This window comes from Henckelia pumila, chromosome 4, assembly GCF_033568475.1.
Source record: "Henckelia pumila isolate YLH828 chromosome 4, ASM3356847v2, whole genome shotgun sequence".
Taxonomy (NCBI): domain Eukaryota; kingdom Viridiplantae; phylum Streptophyta; class Magnoliopsida; order Lamiales; family Gesneriaceae; genus Henckelia; species Henckelia pumila.
In genome coordinates, this window is record NC_133123.1 from 34905232 (window position 1) to 34920898 (window position 15667).

The 15667-nt window shown below is 31.0% G+C and overlaps 2 protein-coding genes across 2 annotated transcripts; one reads left to right on the plus strand and one right to left on the minus strand.

The window, feature by feature from the left end:
• The first annotated feature begins 1799 nt into the window (after positions 1 to 1799).
• Positions 1800 to 2495, plus strand: LOC140862747 (cell wall / vacuolar inhibitor of fructosidase 2-like). The gene has a single exon (XM_073265783.1). The coding sequence runs from the start codon at positions 1833 to 1835 to the stop codon at positions 2376 to 2378; it is 546 nt and encodes a 181-aa protein (XP_073121884.1). The 5' UTR covers positions 1800 to 1832; the 3' UTR covers positions 2379 to 2495.
• Positions 2496 to 10446: 7951 nt separating this feature from the next.
• On the minus strand, positions 10447 to 11722 carry LOC140860826 (uncharacterized). Its single transcript, XM_073263831.1, has 2 exons — positions 11582 to 11722; positions 10447 to 11315 (listed from the first exon to the last, which is right to left on the minus strand). Exons 1-2 carry the CDS (start codon positions 11709 to 11711, stop codon positions 10447 to 10449), a joined length of 999 nt encoding a protein of 332 aa, XP_073119932.1. The 5' UTR covers positions 11712 to 11722.
• Positions 11723 to 15667: the final 3945 nt, after the last annotated feature.

Genomic DNA, 15667 nt, shown 5'->3' on the forward strand with positions numbered 1-15667 from the left:
CCGGTAGGGAATATATATATATACCATGATATCTGAAAACATGGTTTATTTTCTATAAAATGCTAATTGTTGGGGGCATATAATTTCCAACACTAAATTCATAGCATATCTTGATGTGGAAATTGTGTGTTAATGAATTTTGTCTTTTTACATAACAAATAACGCTCTATGTTTAGTTTATGGAGTGTTTGCAATCACTAAAAAAAAGTGATTGTTAGATTTTGACTTTAAAAAAATCATTTTTGTGTGTTTCTTATACCCAAATTACGTGTTAGCTTATGCTTAACTTAATTAAAATCCAAAAGCTAGTCTTCAAAAGTGATTCTAATAAAAAAAGTTAATGTTAAAATAACTCTAATAACTTATTTATCAAATACTACTCAACTTTGATTTTTCAGATTTTCACATTTGTTTTCAAACACTACCAACTTTTGATTTTTTTAACTTTTTTATAATTTATAAATTTAATCACTTCTAAAAAACATAATTTTTTGTAAACACTCCCTTAATCTCCGTATTCAATTTACTTTTGTATCTTCTAATAATTAGAGAGAAACGTAAGTTTGAGCTCAAGTTAAAACGTAAAATAATCTCCCACTCCAGTTTGAATATATAATTCAATCGATATTGGGAGACGAGAAAAAAATATAAAAGATATTTCTTTGTTTTTTATATTATTATTTTGAAAATATAACAAACCTTCGCCAATAACTAAAATATCTCTGAAAATGGGCATTTCTCGTCTCGTGACTCTATTTTGGTTGCTTGCTAGTTTCCAAATACACTAATGAGTGTCTCCTTTAATATATATCTTGCATTCTTGCTAAGCAGATACTTCCATTCAATTTCCAGAGAACAACAAAAACATACATTAATATATATTCAAAGTAAATGGACCAGTCAAGTCAATGCCCAATTGATATTGGATTCCAATTATTATTCGTAAAACCCGCGTGTACAAGAAACTTGCATGTGAACCATTGTCATTTGTTAATTCTTCCGCGTTTGTATCGTGTCATCATCATCGTCATCATCGATACTAAAAGAAAAAAATGAATAATAAATGAATTTTAGTGAGATTTTTTTTAATATATCAATAATCCCACTTAGGTTTAGTTTTTGTTTTCCAATATTTGATTTACTTTTTGGTATTTATATAAATAAATCTTCTAATCCTATAATTACAAAATTAAATTAAAAACAGAATCTAGCGCGTACTCTGATACACTAGTTAGTAAAACTAACATTTTGCGAAGCCTCGTTCAAAATCCCAAATTTGTCCTATATACACACATTTTAGATTTAATTAATAGTGAATTATAGGAAAAACTGCAAATTTGGTTCGGTATGTTTGTCACTTTGCGATTTTGATCCTCTATATTTTCATATTTCAGTTTTAGTCCTGCATATTCCAATTTTTGGCAATTTCGGTCCTTTTTATTCGAAAATGTTTACGTGGCAGTGCACACGTCAGCTCCACATCAGCACTGAATTGATGCCACGTCAGTGCCACGTCGGAAAAAAGACTAAAATTTCCAAAAAAAACTAAAAATAGCTGACTAAAACTGAAATTTAAAAATATAAAAAACTGAAATCGCAAAATGATAAACATACATGACCAAAAAAATAATTTATCCTAAATTATAATTTGTTTTAAAACTTAACCTCACAAAAAGGAAAAACTCATTAAAAAGAATTTTAAAAACAAAATATTCATATAATTATATCACACACAAAAAAAAAAGTCTTCATAGCGACTAGTATATGTACATGTGTGTGTCTATAAATATATTATCATTGGCTTCGATACTCTCAAAAAAGGAAAACCACATATGGGATATTATTCTTGGTTTTTGCCCCTCTTCGTTCTCCAAATTTCTTTTTTATATCCAATAATTTCATTTGCCGATGCAAACCCAAACTTAATTCAAGAAACTTGCAAGAAAACCAAGTACTACGATCTCTGCGTATCGTTGCTCGAATCGGATTCATCGGGTCCGAAATCAGACACAAAAGAGTTGGCTCTGATCATGATAAGATATGGGATAGCTAAAGCAACGGACACGAACTCTTACCTATCGAATCAAATTCAAGGTGTGGCAAATGACACATTGATGAAGACAGCCATGAGAGAATGTGCAGACAAGTATGCTTCTGCGAATGATGCGCTCCAAAATTCAGTTCAAGTTTTGAGTGTAAATATGTATGATTATGCCTATTTGCATGTGATGGCGGCCGGGGATTACCCCAATGGTTGTCGAACGGCGTTCAACCGGGGGCCCGGGATGGGTTATCCGTCGGAGCTTGCTGTGAGGGAAGATGGATTGAAGCGTATTTGCGATGTGGTTTTAGGGATTATTGATAGTCTTGATTGGTGAGGTAGTCTAGTCCCCCTGTAATTCAGGCTTTCAATTATTATTTGAAAAAAAAAATGTTTTTTTGGTCTAATGTGTTTGTGCGATTTCGGTGCTACGTATTTTCTGATTTCAGTTTTAGTTCGTTATTTTTGTTTTTTGTTTTTTTTTTTGGAAATTTTAATCTTTTTTTCGATGTGGCGCTGATGTGACACTAATACAGTGTTGATGTAGAGCTGACGTGTATAGTGCCACGTAAGCATTTTCGAAGAAAAATGACTAAAATTGCCAAAAATCGAAAAATGTTAGACTAAAACTGAAATATAAAAACATAGAAAACCGAAATCGCAAAGTGACAAACATACAAGATCAAAATTGTAATTTTTCAAAATTATTATTATTATGATTATTTTATTATGAAAGGGAGGGGAAATCTCGATTCAACGCCGATAATTTAGGCTTTCAAATATTATTATTATTTTATTACGAAAGGAAGGGAAGAACTCGAGTCAACGTTTATTGACGGACATGTAAGACGAATTAAACTACAAGACTTGTCTCAGCTTTCAAGGCTTTGGCTTTGCTGATTTGGTAAAATAAAAAAGATGGATTGTAGGATACATATTAATGAGTATTAATATTTTTTCTTACAAATCTACACATGAGCTAATATTAGTTTATATTATGATATTGTTTGTGGGAAGTTTTCTATTCGAATTTTTTTATGGTGTATTAATATTCGGTAATGATTAATACAAAATTAATGGAGCATGCATACCGGAGTAAATATTTTTCTATATTTTCTGGGCTTTATGCTACGAAATTTGGGCTTCCATTCTAATAGAAAATTCAATGTGTTGAAGCTTGAATTTGAACATTATATTCCTCCCAAAGATGAGCATTTCTTAACAAAAATCTCGCACTAAATCTCATTGTTCTAAAACGCCGTGTCTAGGACCACCTAGACGCTAGACAGTTGCTCACCGCCTCGATTTTTAGACAGTTGAAGTTTTTGGAAGTCATTACATTAATTGGCCTTCTAGGCCGCCTAATCACAGTCTAAACGTCTCAAAATCCATCTAGATTAACACATAATATTTTGTATTTTTTTATTTTAATTTTTTTTAAAAAAGATTATTTGACATATTTTTCCATCAATTTGTATCGGATGAAAACGAGAAATGCATATGTCATGTATTTCGAGTTGAATTCGATAACGATGAATTATTGGAGAAATATTAAGATGAACAAGAATAATTAGATATTTAGACATGAAAAACACCACTTAGACAGGTAAATTAGATAAATAAGAATTATTGGAAAAATATTAAGATGTATCGAACTAGAATAATTAAATATTTAGACTAAAAAAAAAATCGTCTAGGCCCGCCTAAGCATCTAGGCGCTAGGCGGTGGTGACCGCTTGCCAACCACCTATCGCCTACCATTTTTTAGAACATTGTTAAATCTTATGTTCCACTTTAACTTGTTTTCTAGAATAGAGGATTTTGTGTTTTTGGGATGGTTTAGGATTATGGATTGTATGTGTATTTATAAGTGAGGTTTAACGAAGAAACAAAATTAAGTAATGTGTTAATGCTTACACAATCAATCCATCAATTTTGACTAACTCAAAATATGAGTTAATTAGTAATTACTTATCAAAGATTCTGTTTGAATTCAAGAAATGGTTATGATGCGTCATAAATTTATTAATCTCAATACGACCCGAGTCCGCTCTAAGCCCTATTAAGTCCCTAGATTTGTGGATGATTTTGGGCACCAATTTTATTCACTCAGCACTATTATATGTTGCACTCTTTAGATAGAGTATGATTAAATTTTAATATGAACAAACATACATCTTAATTTGTGTCTACTAGCCGGACCGTATAAAATAAATGATTAGTTGAATTGTTAATTTCTCAATATACCAGTACCGTTTGGTACATTTGATGAGAGTGGGATGATCCATAAATTTTTAATCATCTCATATTTGTCTTATTTTTTGGTTAACCTAATTATATCTAATGGCCCGTTATAATGTTTGATGAGGGCTTGATGAAAAATAACTTCTAGCCCATGGTATTAATGATGGATGATTATCCTATTGGTGAAATTTTACCAATTTACCCCTCTTCCCACGCCAAAACCCAAGCAAAGCGAGAAAACTCTGCACAACGCTGCAGCCGATGGGAGATTGAGGTATCGATTCAAAATTTAATTGTGCCCTTTCATTGATATTTTTTCACGATTTCTTTCCCATCAACTTCAGATTTAAAAATTAATAAAATCTAAAAACATACAGACAATGGTTTTGTGAAAAATATTTTTATTTATTTAATATAATAATAAAAATAAATCGAGACTTTATTTTTGTAGGAAAAATCACCTCCCACATAAATGATTTCATATAGATAAAAAAAAATTTACTCGGTTCTACAAAAAAATTTATCATTCGCAAGAAATGACATTTTTATATAATTAAGCATGTAATTGTGTGAAATTGGCAAGGGCAATTAAAAAAATAAACATAATAATCCTACAAAACTAAAAACATACAAAACAACATATTATTCATATCTATGTATTAGTTATACACATCTCATCATGTTTTTATCATAATTTCACTCATCTCTCATATATCACATCCATGATACCAAACGGTATCCAAAATGACGAGTAATCCCATCAAATTATACACAAAATTGGAATGGTACGCCGGACAAGTCCTTCCCCGGTCCCCCTATCTTAATAGGTGGGTTAGGCGGGTCATTCCCAACTCATCTCATCCGGCCTATTGGTAGGAAGGTGTTCTATGCTATTTCGGGTGAGGAGCTTCTCATGTTCTTTAATTGACATCTGTCGTACTTTTTGATTGACACGTCCCACTTTTGTCTCTTTTTTTTTTCCTTTTTTTCCCCCTTTTTTCTCTTTCCTTTTTTTTTAAATGATTTTTGTTATTATTTAACCCGATAGTGCATGTATAAATTAAAAATAATATGGAACGAGCTTCTGTTAAATTTTTTGTAGTGTTTTTTTAAATTTTTTTAAATTTTTAATGGAAGGTTTGTTTAGTGTTTTTTTAAATGTCTTTTGTTTCATTATTTTGGACATAGATTTTATTTTCGTGCTATATTACTCTCTCCATTTATGTAGATGAACAAAATATTAATATAATAAATAAAATGAGATTCCTATAACACAATATTGAAAGATTGCAGGAATAATTTTTAAAATATCTTGCTTGTTTGCATCTAGGAATATGAAAGATAGAAGATTATGTCAATTTGATTTTTTTAGATTGTTATATACTCGTATTAAAAATATAAAAAATTTGAATAATTATTTTTTTGTAAAATTTGAGAGTCATGATATATATATATATTTATATATATATATTTATCTGTTGCAGAATTGAGTTTTATCATCTTTATTAGAACATGTTAGATACTAATGTGTGAATATTACGAAAAATTTCATGATTGAACAAAATATAAATACCTTATAATATTTAAACAAAAAAATCAATTTACCACTAGTGGTAAAATAAAAAATAAATAATAAACAGACACTAAGAAAATTAAAAAAAAATATTTTCAAAAAAATATTAGGAAAGAACGATAAATTAAAAAATTCCAAAGAAAAAAATAAGAAAAGAAAGAGAAGGAAGAACCATGGATAATTCAATTCAAAGTGAAAAAAAGAAGTAAAAATTTATTTTAAAAAAAACACAGGAAAGATAAAATAATAAAAAAGAACAACATGTCAATTAAAGGCATGTGAAGCTCCTCACCAAGAGTAGTATAAAAGTAGAACCACTCGTAGGAGGATGCAGGATGACCCCTTGACAGTAAGCCCCTTTTGCATATCGATCTCTTATCATGACTTCATTCATTGGGCCGTGCTAATAACTTTTAAAAGATTTTTAGTGGTCGCTTACAAATTTCCTGCATCCTAGGGGCAGGAAATCAATTATATATATATATATATATATATATATATATATATATATATAAAAGTAAGTTTTCAGCTGCCCAACAAATTCATATCCACTCCATCCCCAATCATTAAAACACGGTGATGGATTTTAGTTGTTTTTGTTTTTTGATTTTTTGCACCATTAAAACTCACCACCGAGCTTTAATGGTCGAACATGAAATCATGAAATGATTAAGAATTATTTAACAGCTAAAAATTTATATATATATATGTTTACGTAACAAGTGTGCGTTACATGGCTCATATGTAATATATATTATATAATAAACATGAATATGAATTGTATGAATAATATTGAATTTATTTATTATATAATTGCATCTAATTTCTGTTGAGAATTTACATCATTTTTATGAATTTAAAATTTCGATTACACTATAATTAAGTAGTTTTTATTTCTCTTGAGATTCAACAAGTAACTACTAGTGGACTACTGTCGACAAATTATTTTTCTCATTACCTTAATTATAAGTCTCTCGTGTGACGATATCATAGATTTATATTGGTGAGATGAGCCGAATTCTGATCTCTTCTTGGAATGAAAAATAGTGCTTTTGACATAAAAAATAACAAATTTTCATGTGCTAAAGTCGGATTTATATAGATTCGCATTATAAAATTAAGCCATGAAACTGTTTCACATGAGTTTTTGTATTACATTACACATTTAATTTTTGTTTATTTAACTGATCAAATATTTAAATTCGATAAGGAAGTTTAAGAAAAAAGAAATCTAACTTAATTAAAGAAAGACGTCTGTTAAATTTTAGGGTAAAGTAGTAAAAAATATTGGTGTGATTTAACACTCAAAATGGTTATTATGAAGTGTGCAACTATAATTGTGCCTTTACGTGCTCGTATGATCATGATTTTGTTGTTAATTTATTTTTGTTTCATAAATTTTGTAATTAAATTTTGTAGAATAAGAAGACACGTTAAAAAAAACGTAAATTAAAGTTTGGAAAAAAAAACCCAACTAAAGACATTATTGATATATTAAAAAAAACTCATCAAAATTTAGTTACTAATATCTACTTCTCTCTCTTAATTAATAATATAAATATATCCAAGAACATCACAATATATTTGTCTATATATATATAGTTTTGCTATGTTGTCCACAAACCATGCCAACCTCTGTACCCACCATGTATAAAACGCTAAACTATTGTATATGGTGGACGCAGGGTTGAAACGTTTGGTGGGTAACATAACAAAACTCTATATATATATATATATATATATATACAATTTTGCTATCCTGCCCACTTAATGTGCCCACCATGAGGTGTCACTCAACTATTGGATGTGATGAATTGTGCGTCCAATAGTTGAGTGCCACCTCATGGTGGGCATATTAGGTGGGCACGATGGGTGGGTAGGATAGCAAAACTCTATATATATATATATATATATATATTATATATTACAACATGAGTCCTTTCTTATGTTGAACTCACTTTTCGTTCGCCCTAGTTAAAACTTAAAACTACTGCTTTCTTATGTGTGACATACAAATAAATTAAAAATAACATATTTAAGTCTCACTTTAATAAAATTAGGTTAAAACATAATGAAAAATGATCCTAGCAAAGGTTTGTAATTGATTTTGTTCACGCTACCCATGTTAGATAAAAATAAAATTAACTATTGAGGAATATTAATGGATCTGCTTGCGACGGAGCCCAGAGTGTATCTAAAAATCAACATTTATAAATATTTTAAAATGATCTCATATGTATTAATAAATTTTATTGCTAGATACAATGAATAATAACTTAGGGTAACATGAAATTTCCATCCAACTGTCAGTTTGGTGTTTACCCCATTGATCGAACTTTCCAATTTCACCACCCTAGTAAATTAATCTCTCCATTAATAAATATTTGCCGACAAAAAGTCGTAATTAGTAATTATCCACCTTTGTCTTACTTTTTAATTGTCTTTGAAAACTTTTAAGTTATTTTAACAATTACCATGGCCACTCGCCATAATCACAAGTCAATTATACTAATAGTTTATCATCGAACCTTCTTCCACTTTTCCGACATCGCGTCCAAGTAATTTACCAAGTCTGGCCAAGTAACTTGCCAGTATATATTTTATTGTTAACTTTTACAACTACTCGAGACATCGTTTGGTATCATGGATGAGATGTATGTGAGATGAATATAAGTGTGATAAAAACATGATAAAATATGAATAAGTAATACATAGATATGAGTAATATGTTGTTTTGTATGTTTTTAATTTTGTAGGATTATGTTGTTTATTATTATAGAATATCTTAATTGCCCTTGCCAATTTCACATATATGACACTCATCATCCACTAATACCATGAGTTGGAAGATATTTTTCATCAAACCAACATCTAATGTCATATCGGGCCATGAGATGACATTGAGTTAACAAAAAAAATGAAAGAAACATGAGATGAGTAAAAATTTATGGATCATCTAACTTTCATTCAATGTACCAAACGGTATATATATCAGAGTATATTAAATTTAAAATTAAGACAAATATGCATAATAATAGGATATTATTAATTATCAATAGAAGTAAGGGAAAATTGCCATTTTTGTCAATTATATTTGTTTTGTTTTTTTATATATAATTATGGTCCATTATATTCTCAAAATTGAGCTAGTCATAGTCTTAGCTTGTATTTCAATTTTTGTCTCTTAAATCTCTTAATTTCAATTCATTTTCATTAATGTGTTTGGAGTCAAGGATTTTCATGGGATTTGAAATTATAAATACCTTTTTGGTGTTTGGTAAAATGAGATTTCGAAACGAAATTGGTGTTTGATGGGATTTCATTTAACTGAATGAAATTCTTATGAAATTGGTCGGATTTCGTAGGATTTGGGTTTAAAAAATAATTTTTTTTCCAAAAATTATATTATAATATTTACTCGTAGATTTCAAGTATTCTTTGCAAATTTTTCAAAATATCATTTATTAAAAAATTTATATCATCAATTCATGTTGTTATATTTTAATTTTTTACCAAACACCAAAATAAAATTCCAATTTCATGAATTTGAAATCCAAATTCAATTCCAATTCCAATTCCAAATCCAAATCCGATTCCAAATTCTATTTTTTGAAATCCAAACACACTGACATGAAGAACCACATCTGTATCAAATCGTTAATATGTTAGCATCACATCAGTGTCAAGTAAGAAAAATGATGGAAATTGAAAAAAAAAATGCATATATGGTAGAGTACTTAAATAAACACATTTCATTTCACGTAAATGTATCAGACGTAAATATATCAGGACAAATTTGTAATTTGTCGTGTTAATTATGAAGGAAGTGATCTCGTGAAAGGGATTATTAATTTTTATAAGTAACCCAAAACCAACGACATATTTCATTTCACGTCACTATTAATTTATTTTAGTTCTTTCTTGTGACAATGGCAAAAGAGGAAGCCTCGTATTATGTACTCTCATATTATAAAGAATTATAATATGTTCAACTTCTCGAAACTAATCTTGCGATCAAGAGCTATAATAATAATAATAATAATAATAATAATAATAATAATAATAATAATAATAATAATAATAATAAGTTAATATTATTTTTTTATATTTTTTTCCAAATAATAATATAAAAATAATAATAATTTAAAAATGATAAGAATAATAAAATATGTATATATATTTGTAGGTAGAGATTTATTGCTTTAAAGACGTACTTAAACGTATTACCTTCCTAGCTAATAAAACCAGTCTCTCTCACAAGTCACAAGTATCCACAAATTTTTTAAATTGTAAATATACATGCACACTGAACAAGCCAAATGGCAAGTAACATGAGAAAATAAAATGACGTATGTAGGAGTATCTATTGCTAAGTTTTAAGCTATCCCGAGGTCATTAATCTCAGGATAGATAGATCTAATGGTTATCATTGAACCAATTAATGTTTTTTTTTTCCTATGGGGTCAAACATGAACCCGATATATTTTGGTTAATGAAATGATATCCCATTGTAGTATCTCATTAGCTAATATGTACATCGATCGATGGTATAGTTAAGAATTTGTGTATGTATTGTGAATGAATTTAGCTAGCTAGGCATGTAGTCCCAAGCAACCTGATCATCTTCCATATCCATAGAGTTTACACTACAACCATTGTATAGTGTGGGAGAAGGCAATGGCAAAGAATCAATGAACTCAAAATCGAATAACGTCGAAATATTCCTGCAGCTATGATCCTCAAGATTTCCAGAGAGCGGTTCATCAGAAATATAGTTATGCTGTTGCGCTTGCAATTTTATTGGATCATAATCTTGTTCTGCTACCTGTTTATGAAATGGAAACTCGACGTGAATGGCGCTATGATGATCATGATCCCAATCATCAGTATTAATGTTGTGGTCAATATTTAGGATTCCATAGGCCGGGGCTGATGAGGAGTAGTACATCATACAGTTCGAAGTAGCAGCAGCAGCAGTATCAGCAGCAGCAGTAGTAGTAGTAGTAGTACCGACATCACACGAGATGAGCGGGGTGCAGCTTGATGGGTGCTGCTGCTGATCATGATTTGATATCGTAAATCTTGCATTAGAAGCAGTACCATTTGTGAAGTTAGAAGACGAGCTTCGCGCGTTGTGATCGGAATAATCGTTGTAAGGTTGTTGAGGATATTGGCATTTACTGTTAGCAGTAGTAGAATTAGAGAGGAGATTGTGAGTGTTGGGATCGAAGCCTCGAGCAATAAGCTTTTTCTTGATGCAAGAATTCCAGAAATTCTTGACTTCGTTGTCGGTCCGGCCGGGCAAGTGCTTGGCTATTTGAGCCCATCTGTTGCCTAAGATCCTGTGAACATCTATGATTGTTGTCTCCTCTTGCTCTGTGAAGGATCCTCTCTTGAGGTCGGGTCTCAGGTAATTTATCCACCTCAATCTGCAACTCTTCCCACACCTTTGCAACCCTGAATAATTTGCACATGTTGTCTATATATGTTTAATCAATCAATATTATTGTCAAAAATCATGTCTTAGCTAGTCTCCTATTTCATTTCCTCGGGAATGCTGATCGAGGCAGAACGCAACAACAATGGATGGTACCACGTCATCAGTTTCCAAATTAAAAAAAAAAGACTGCAAATTGCAAAATCCGTACAAGATAACAGACAAAAACTGAAACTTCGACAACACAGTCCCTAGACGAAAAATGAATGGGTGGCAGTACAATTACCTGCTAATCTTGGAATGGAACTCCAGCAAGCGTGGCCGTGTTTAGTGATATGCGCGACGAGCTTCTCGTCCTCTTCGGGAGACCATAACCCTCTCTTGACTCTCTGCTTGTTGCAACACTGATGACCCATTCCTCCCAGTCCTAAGTACTATCACAGCTTCACCAAAATCATCAGCATGACCAATATATGTGATATATCACATACTCTTGATGACAATATATATATGTGTACAATTATTCCATGCTTTATTTCTGGCTGGCTAATATTGCCCATCACGCCTTTATACAGACAGACATGTTGATTGGCAATATGGTGAAGTGTAAGTAATTCTATAAAATGTTTTGTATAACAAATTAGCGACTAATTAAATATACAAATGTGCATATAATATTTTATTTACTTATGCTACACTCATTACTGCAGGCCCCCCTTTGATTTTGAGTGCTTCAGCAGTTGGCTTCTATTTTCCTCCTCTCTCAATGTAAATGCATATATGTACTCACACATATATACATACATATATATATATATATATATACACACATACAATATACATTCTACACATATTTATACAGTTATACTATACTATATTATGATAATTGAGATGGTTAAAAAAATCGTTTGTTTGAGGACACCAACTTTTCTTTCTCATTTTATCCATCTTTTCATATTTCTTTCACATGTTGGCTAACTTCTCCCCACGTAAATATAACTTCCCTCATAACTTCATTTTCATATTTCTTTCACATATTGGCTAACTTCCTCCATGTTTGCTTGCCTTTAATTAGTTGTTTTCTTTTAATCATATACAGTTCATTTCAGTATGAAATATATAAATATTTTGAGTAACATTACGTATGAAATCATGTTGTGATCATTATTATATACACGCAACGCGTGTATATCATTTACCAGTATATATATAAAGTGACAACGCAACTTTAATTTCTTGTGAAATTGATATTACGTACCTTGCAGCAACGCCGTATACATTATATACATGTATATATAAAGTGACACACACACATATTCCAACTTTTGGGTTCATTTCAACCAACCTATACAGGTATTACCCCCATTATAGATCTAAGGGTCCTCATTTATCAATATACACGGGGTCCACTAAAAAATAATAGATCTCACATTTATTGATAAATGTCCAAAGTTAGATATTCTACCTCAAGGCAGTGCCTGTATAGGTATAATCTAACTTACCCAATTTTTAACAACCTCTCTCACTCCACGTTTATGTGTTAATAACTATCAATTTAGTTAATAATCTAGCATTTTTCATGCCAATAAACCTAATTATGGATTGGTATGATTCCTGACGGCCGGATAAAACTGCGCAATAACCTGCAAACAAAATTAAATGATAAATTTGTTCAAAAAGATATTGATAGTGAGCATCGAACTATTGTGACTTGTATTCCTAATTAATTAAGGAAAAGCTTATCATGACTCATGAGAGCAAATTGACCAGTAATATATTATCGAGACTTCTTCCACGTACTTTTTCCAACAATGAATCCTGGAAATTTACCAAGCCTGACCAGGTAACTTGTGTATATTTTATTTATACTTTTTTTATATAGTTATATTTTATTTATACTTTTACAACAACTAGTTGTTGTATAATAAAAGACAAATAATAATTAATTGTAGTAATTATGGTCTTGTGAAAGTGATTATTCATTTTTATAAGAAACCCACACCACCAGCTCATTCTACTCACAAAACCCAAGTCCAACGGCATCTTTCGTTTCACGTCACTATTTATTTTATTTCTTTCTTGTGCCTATGGCAAAAGAGGAAACCACAATTTATGTACTCTCATTTTCCACCTAAATATGTTCACAAATATTGAATCTTATTACTACGGAAGTGGTCATAATATTATACAAAAATATTGGAAATTACGTCGTTCTCGTACCTGATAATTTTTAGGTTTCAAACGAAATTAAAAAGGGGATCCCTCAAACAATAAAGTACACATTTTTTTATAAATAAGTTCTATAGAATATAAATTAAATATTAAAGAATATATATTATTCAAGATATTTGTAAAATAAAATTGTAACTTTGGTAAAGTAATTTACATTTTTCTATTTTTGTTCAGGTTAACGGTGAATTTGCATTAACGGTGAATTTGCATTTTAATTTAGTCTTATAATTAACTTAGATTTTGTTTTCATTTCTAGTCATTTTTTTTTATCTGAGTCCAGCATGTTGGGAAATTGTTCATGTGACCAACACGGATACTAGCATGGATTTTTGGAAAGAAAATTGCATGTGTTGTGATACAGCATGGATTTTTGGAAAGAAAATTGCATGTGTTGTTGTAAGAAAATAATGGTTGCACATAAACAGATTGAGGTGTTGTCACAAGGTGTTGACAACACCTACTATAACATCTTGAGTAATTTGCAGCGGAAAATAATTTTAAGCGTGTATAAAAAATAAGCAACCAAATGAATAGACTCAAATAAATTAAGCAAGAGTATAAAATACTCTTGCAGCGCCTCAGGGCAAAACTTCACTAGAAAATTTTTCAAAGAGTTTTACAACCCTAAAAACTAGTGATTATTGTAAAAATTCAATTTCTCAAAATAATTGAAAAATAAAGAGTAAACATTCTCCTAAAAATTCTATGTGGAATAGAATAAAGAAAACGAAATAAGGAGAAGAAAATCTTTATTGCCAAAACTCGTGTTCATCACACTTTTCGATTATTGATCTTCAAGTGTTCTTCAATGCTTCAAGGAAACACACGACCGATACAAGCTTTTCCAAAGATCTTCAGAATTCTCTCGTGTACTTCAAGTTCTTTTTGTAAATCTCACGGTCTCTCTCTGTCTATCTCTCTCTTTTCCTTGTGCACGCATCTTCAATAAAAAGACCAAGAATCCTTCTTTAGAATATTTTTTTGTAGGCGTAGGACTCTAGATCTTGATCAAGATAAATCTACACAATAAAGAATTAAATCAATAGATATACGATAATACCATAATCTGATAAACTTAATCATATTTCAAATCAAGTTAATCAAAGAAATAAATAACTTCATGTCCAAGAAAGGCAAAATATAATAAATAAATTTTTTTCAAAATAGGATGATTTTAAGGAATAAAATATTCCTTTCAATCTCCCCTTTTTTGCCTTTCTGGACAAAATACAACGAAACTCTCCCTTAATCAAAACTCCCCCTGAATAGATTCTCCCCCTAAGTATAAGCAGAGGTGTTGTCATAAGATGTTGGCAACATATAGCTATGAAACCTCAAATCAGAAAACATAAGTGCAAGGAGAAATAATCATACGAAACAACAGAGCAAACACCAAAACAGTTTTGATTAGGGTCAGAGCAAATTAGAGCAAAAGCAACAAAACTTTTAACCTACAATAAAAATAATTAAACTAGTAAAACCAAAAACTACGATTCACTTCCTTCTCCCCCTTTTTGTTCAGAAGGGCCAGCTCTACTTAAAAGAGACTCATAGTGAGCCTTTAACCCTTCGTAGTAGGCAAGGTCAGCCTTTGCTTGTGCAATCTTCTGCTCAGAATGCTCCAATTGAGCTTGAATGAACGTCGAATCAACAGCTTGAGCAGCAGAAGGGGGTACAAAAATAGCAGCAGCAGAGGAGGTGTTGGCAGCACCTGCCATGACACCTGCATAATCAGCAGTCTCAGACCAAGGAAGGTCTATCTTCCTATTTCCTTTGAGCAATGCCAGTGCAATCCTTAGCAACTCCCCAGGCTCAATAAGTACTTCATCATCATCCTTCTCAATTTCTTGAGACAGCAACATAGAGTAAATGAGTGATGGATAAGGCAACTTCAAAGTAGGTTGAGCGCCGTCTGCAAATGCCATGACTGTGTCAAACACGAGTCGGCCATAATTGAAAGCAATTTCAGTACCAATAGCATACAAGACAGGGGCTTGATGCTTGGTAACCACACTGGAATTTCCAGATGGAGTCCAGGTCTTCACGGCAGTTTTATGAAGAACAGAGTAAAAAGACGTAAGCTTGGCTGCTGACAATTTCTTAGGATGTGCTGGGTACGCAGTGACATGCCCCCCAGTGA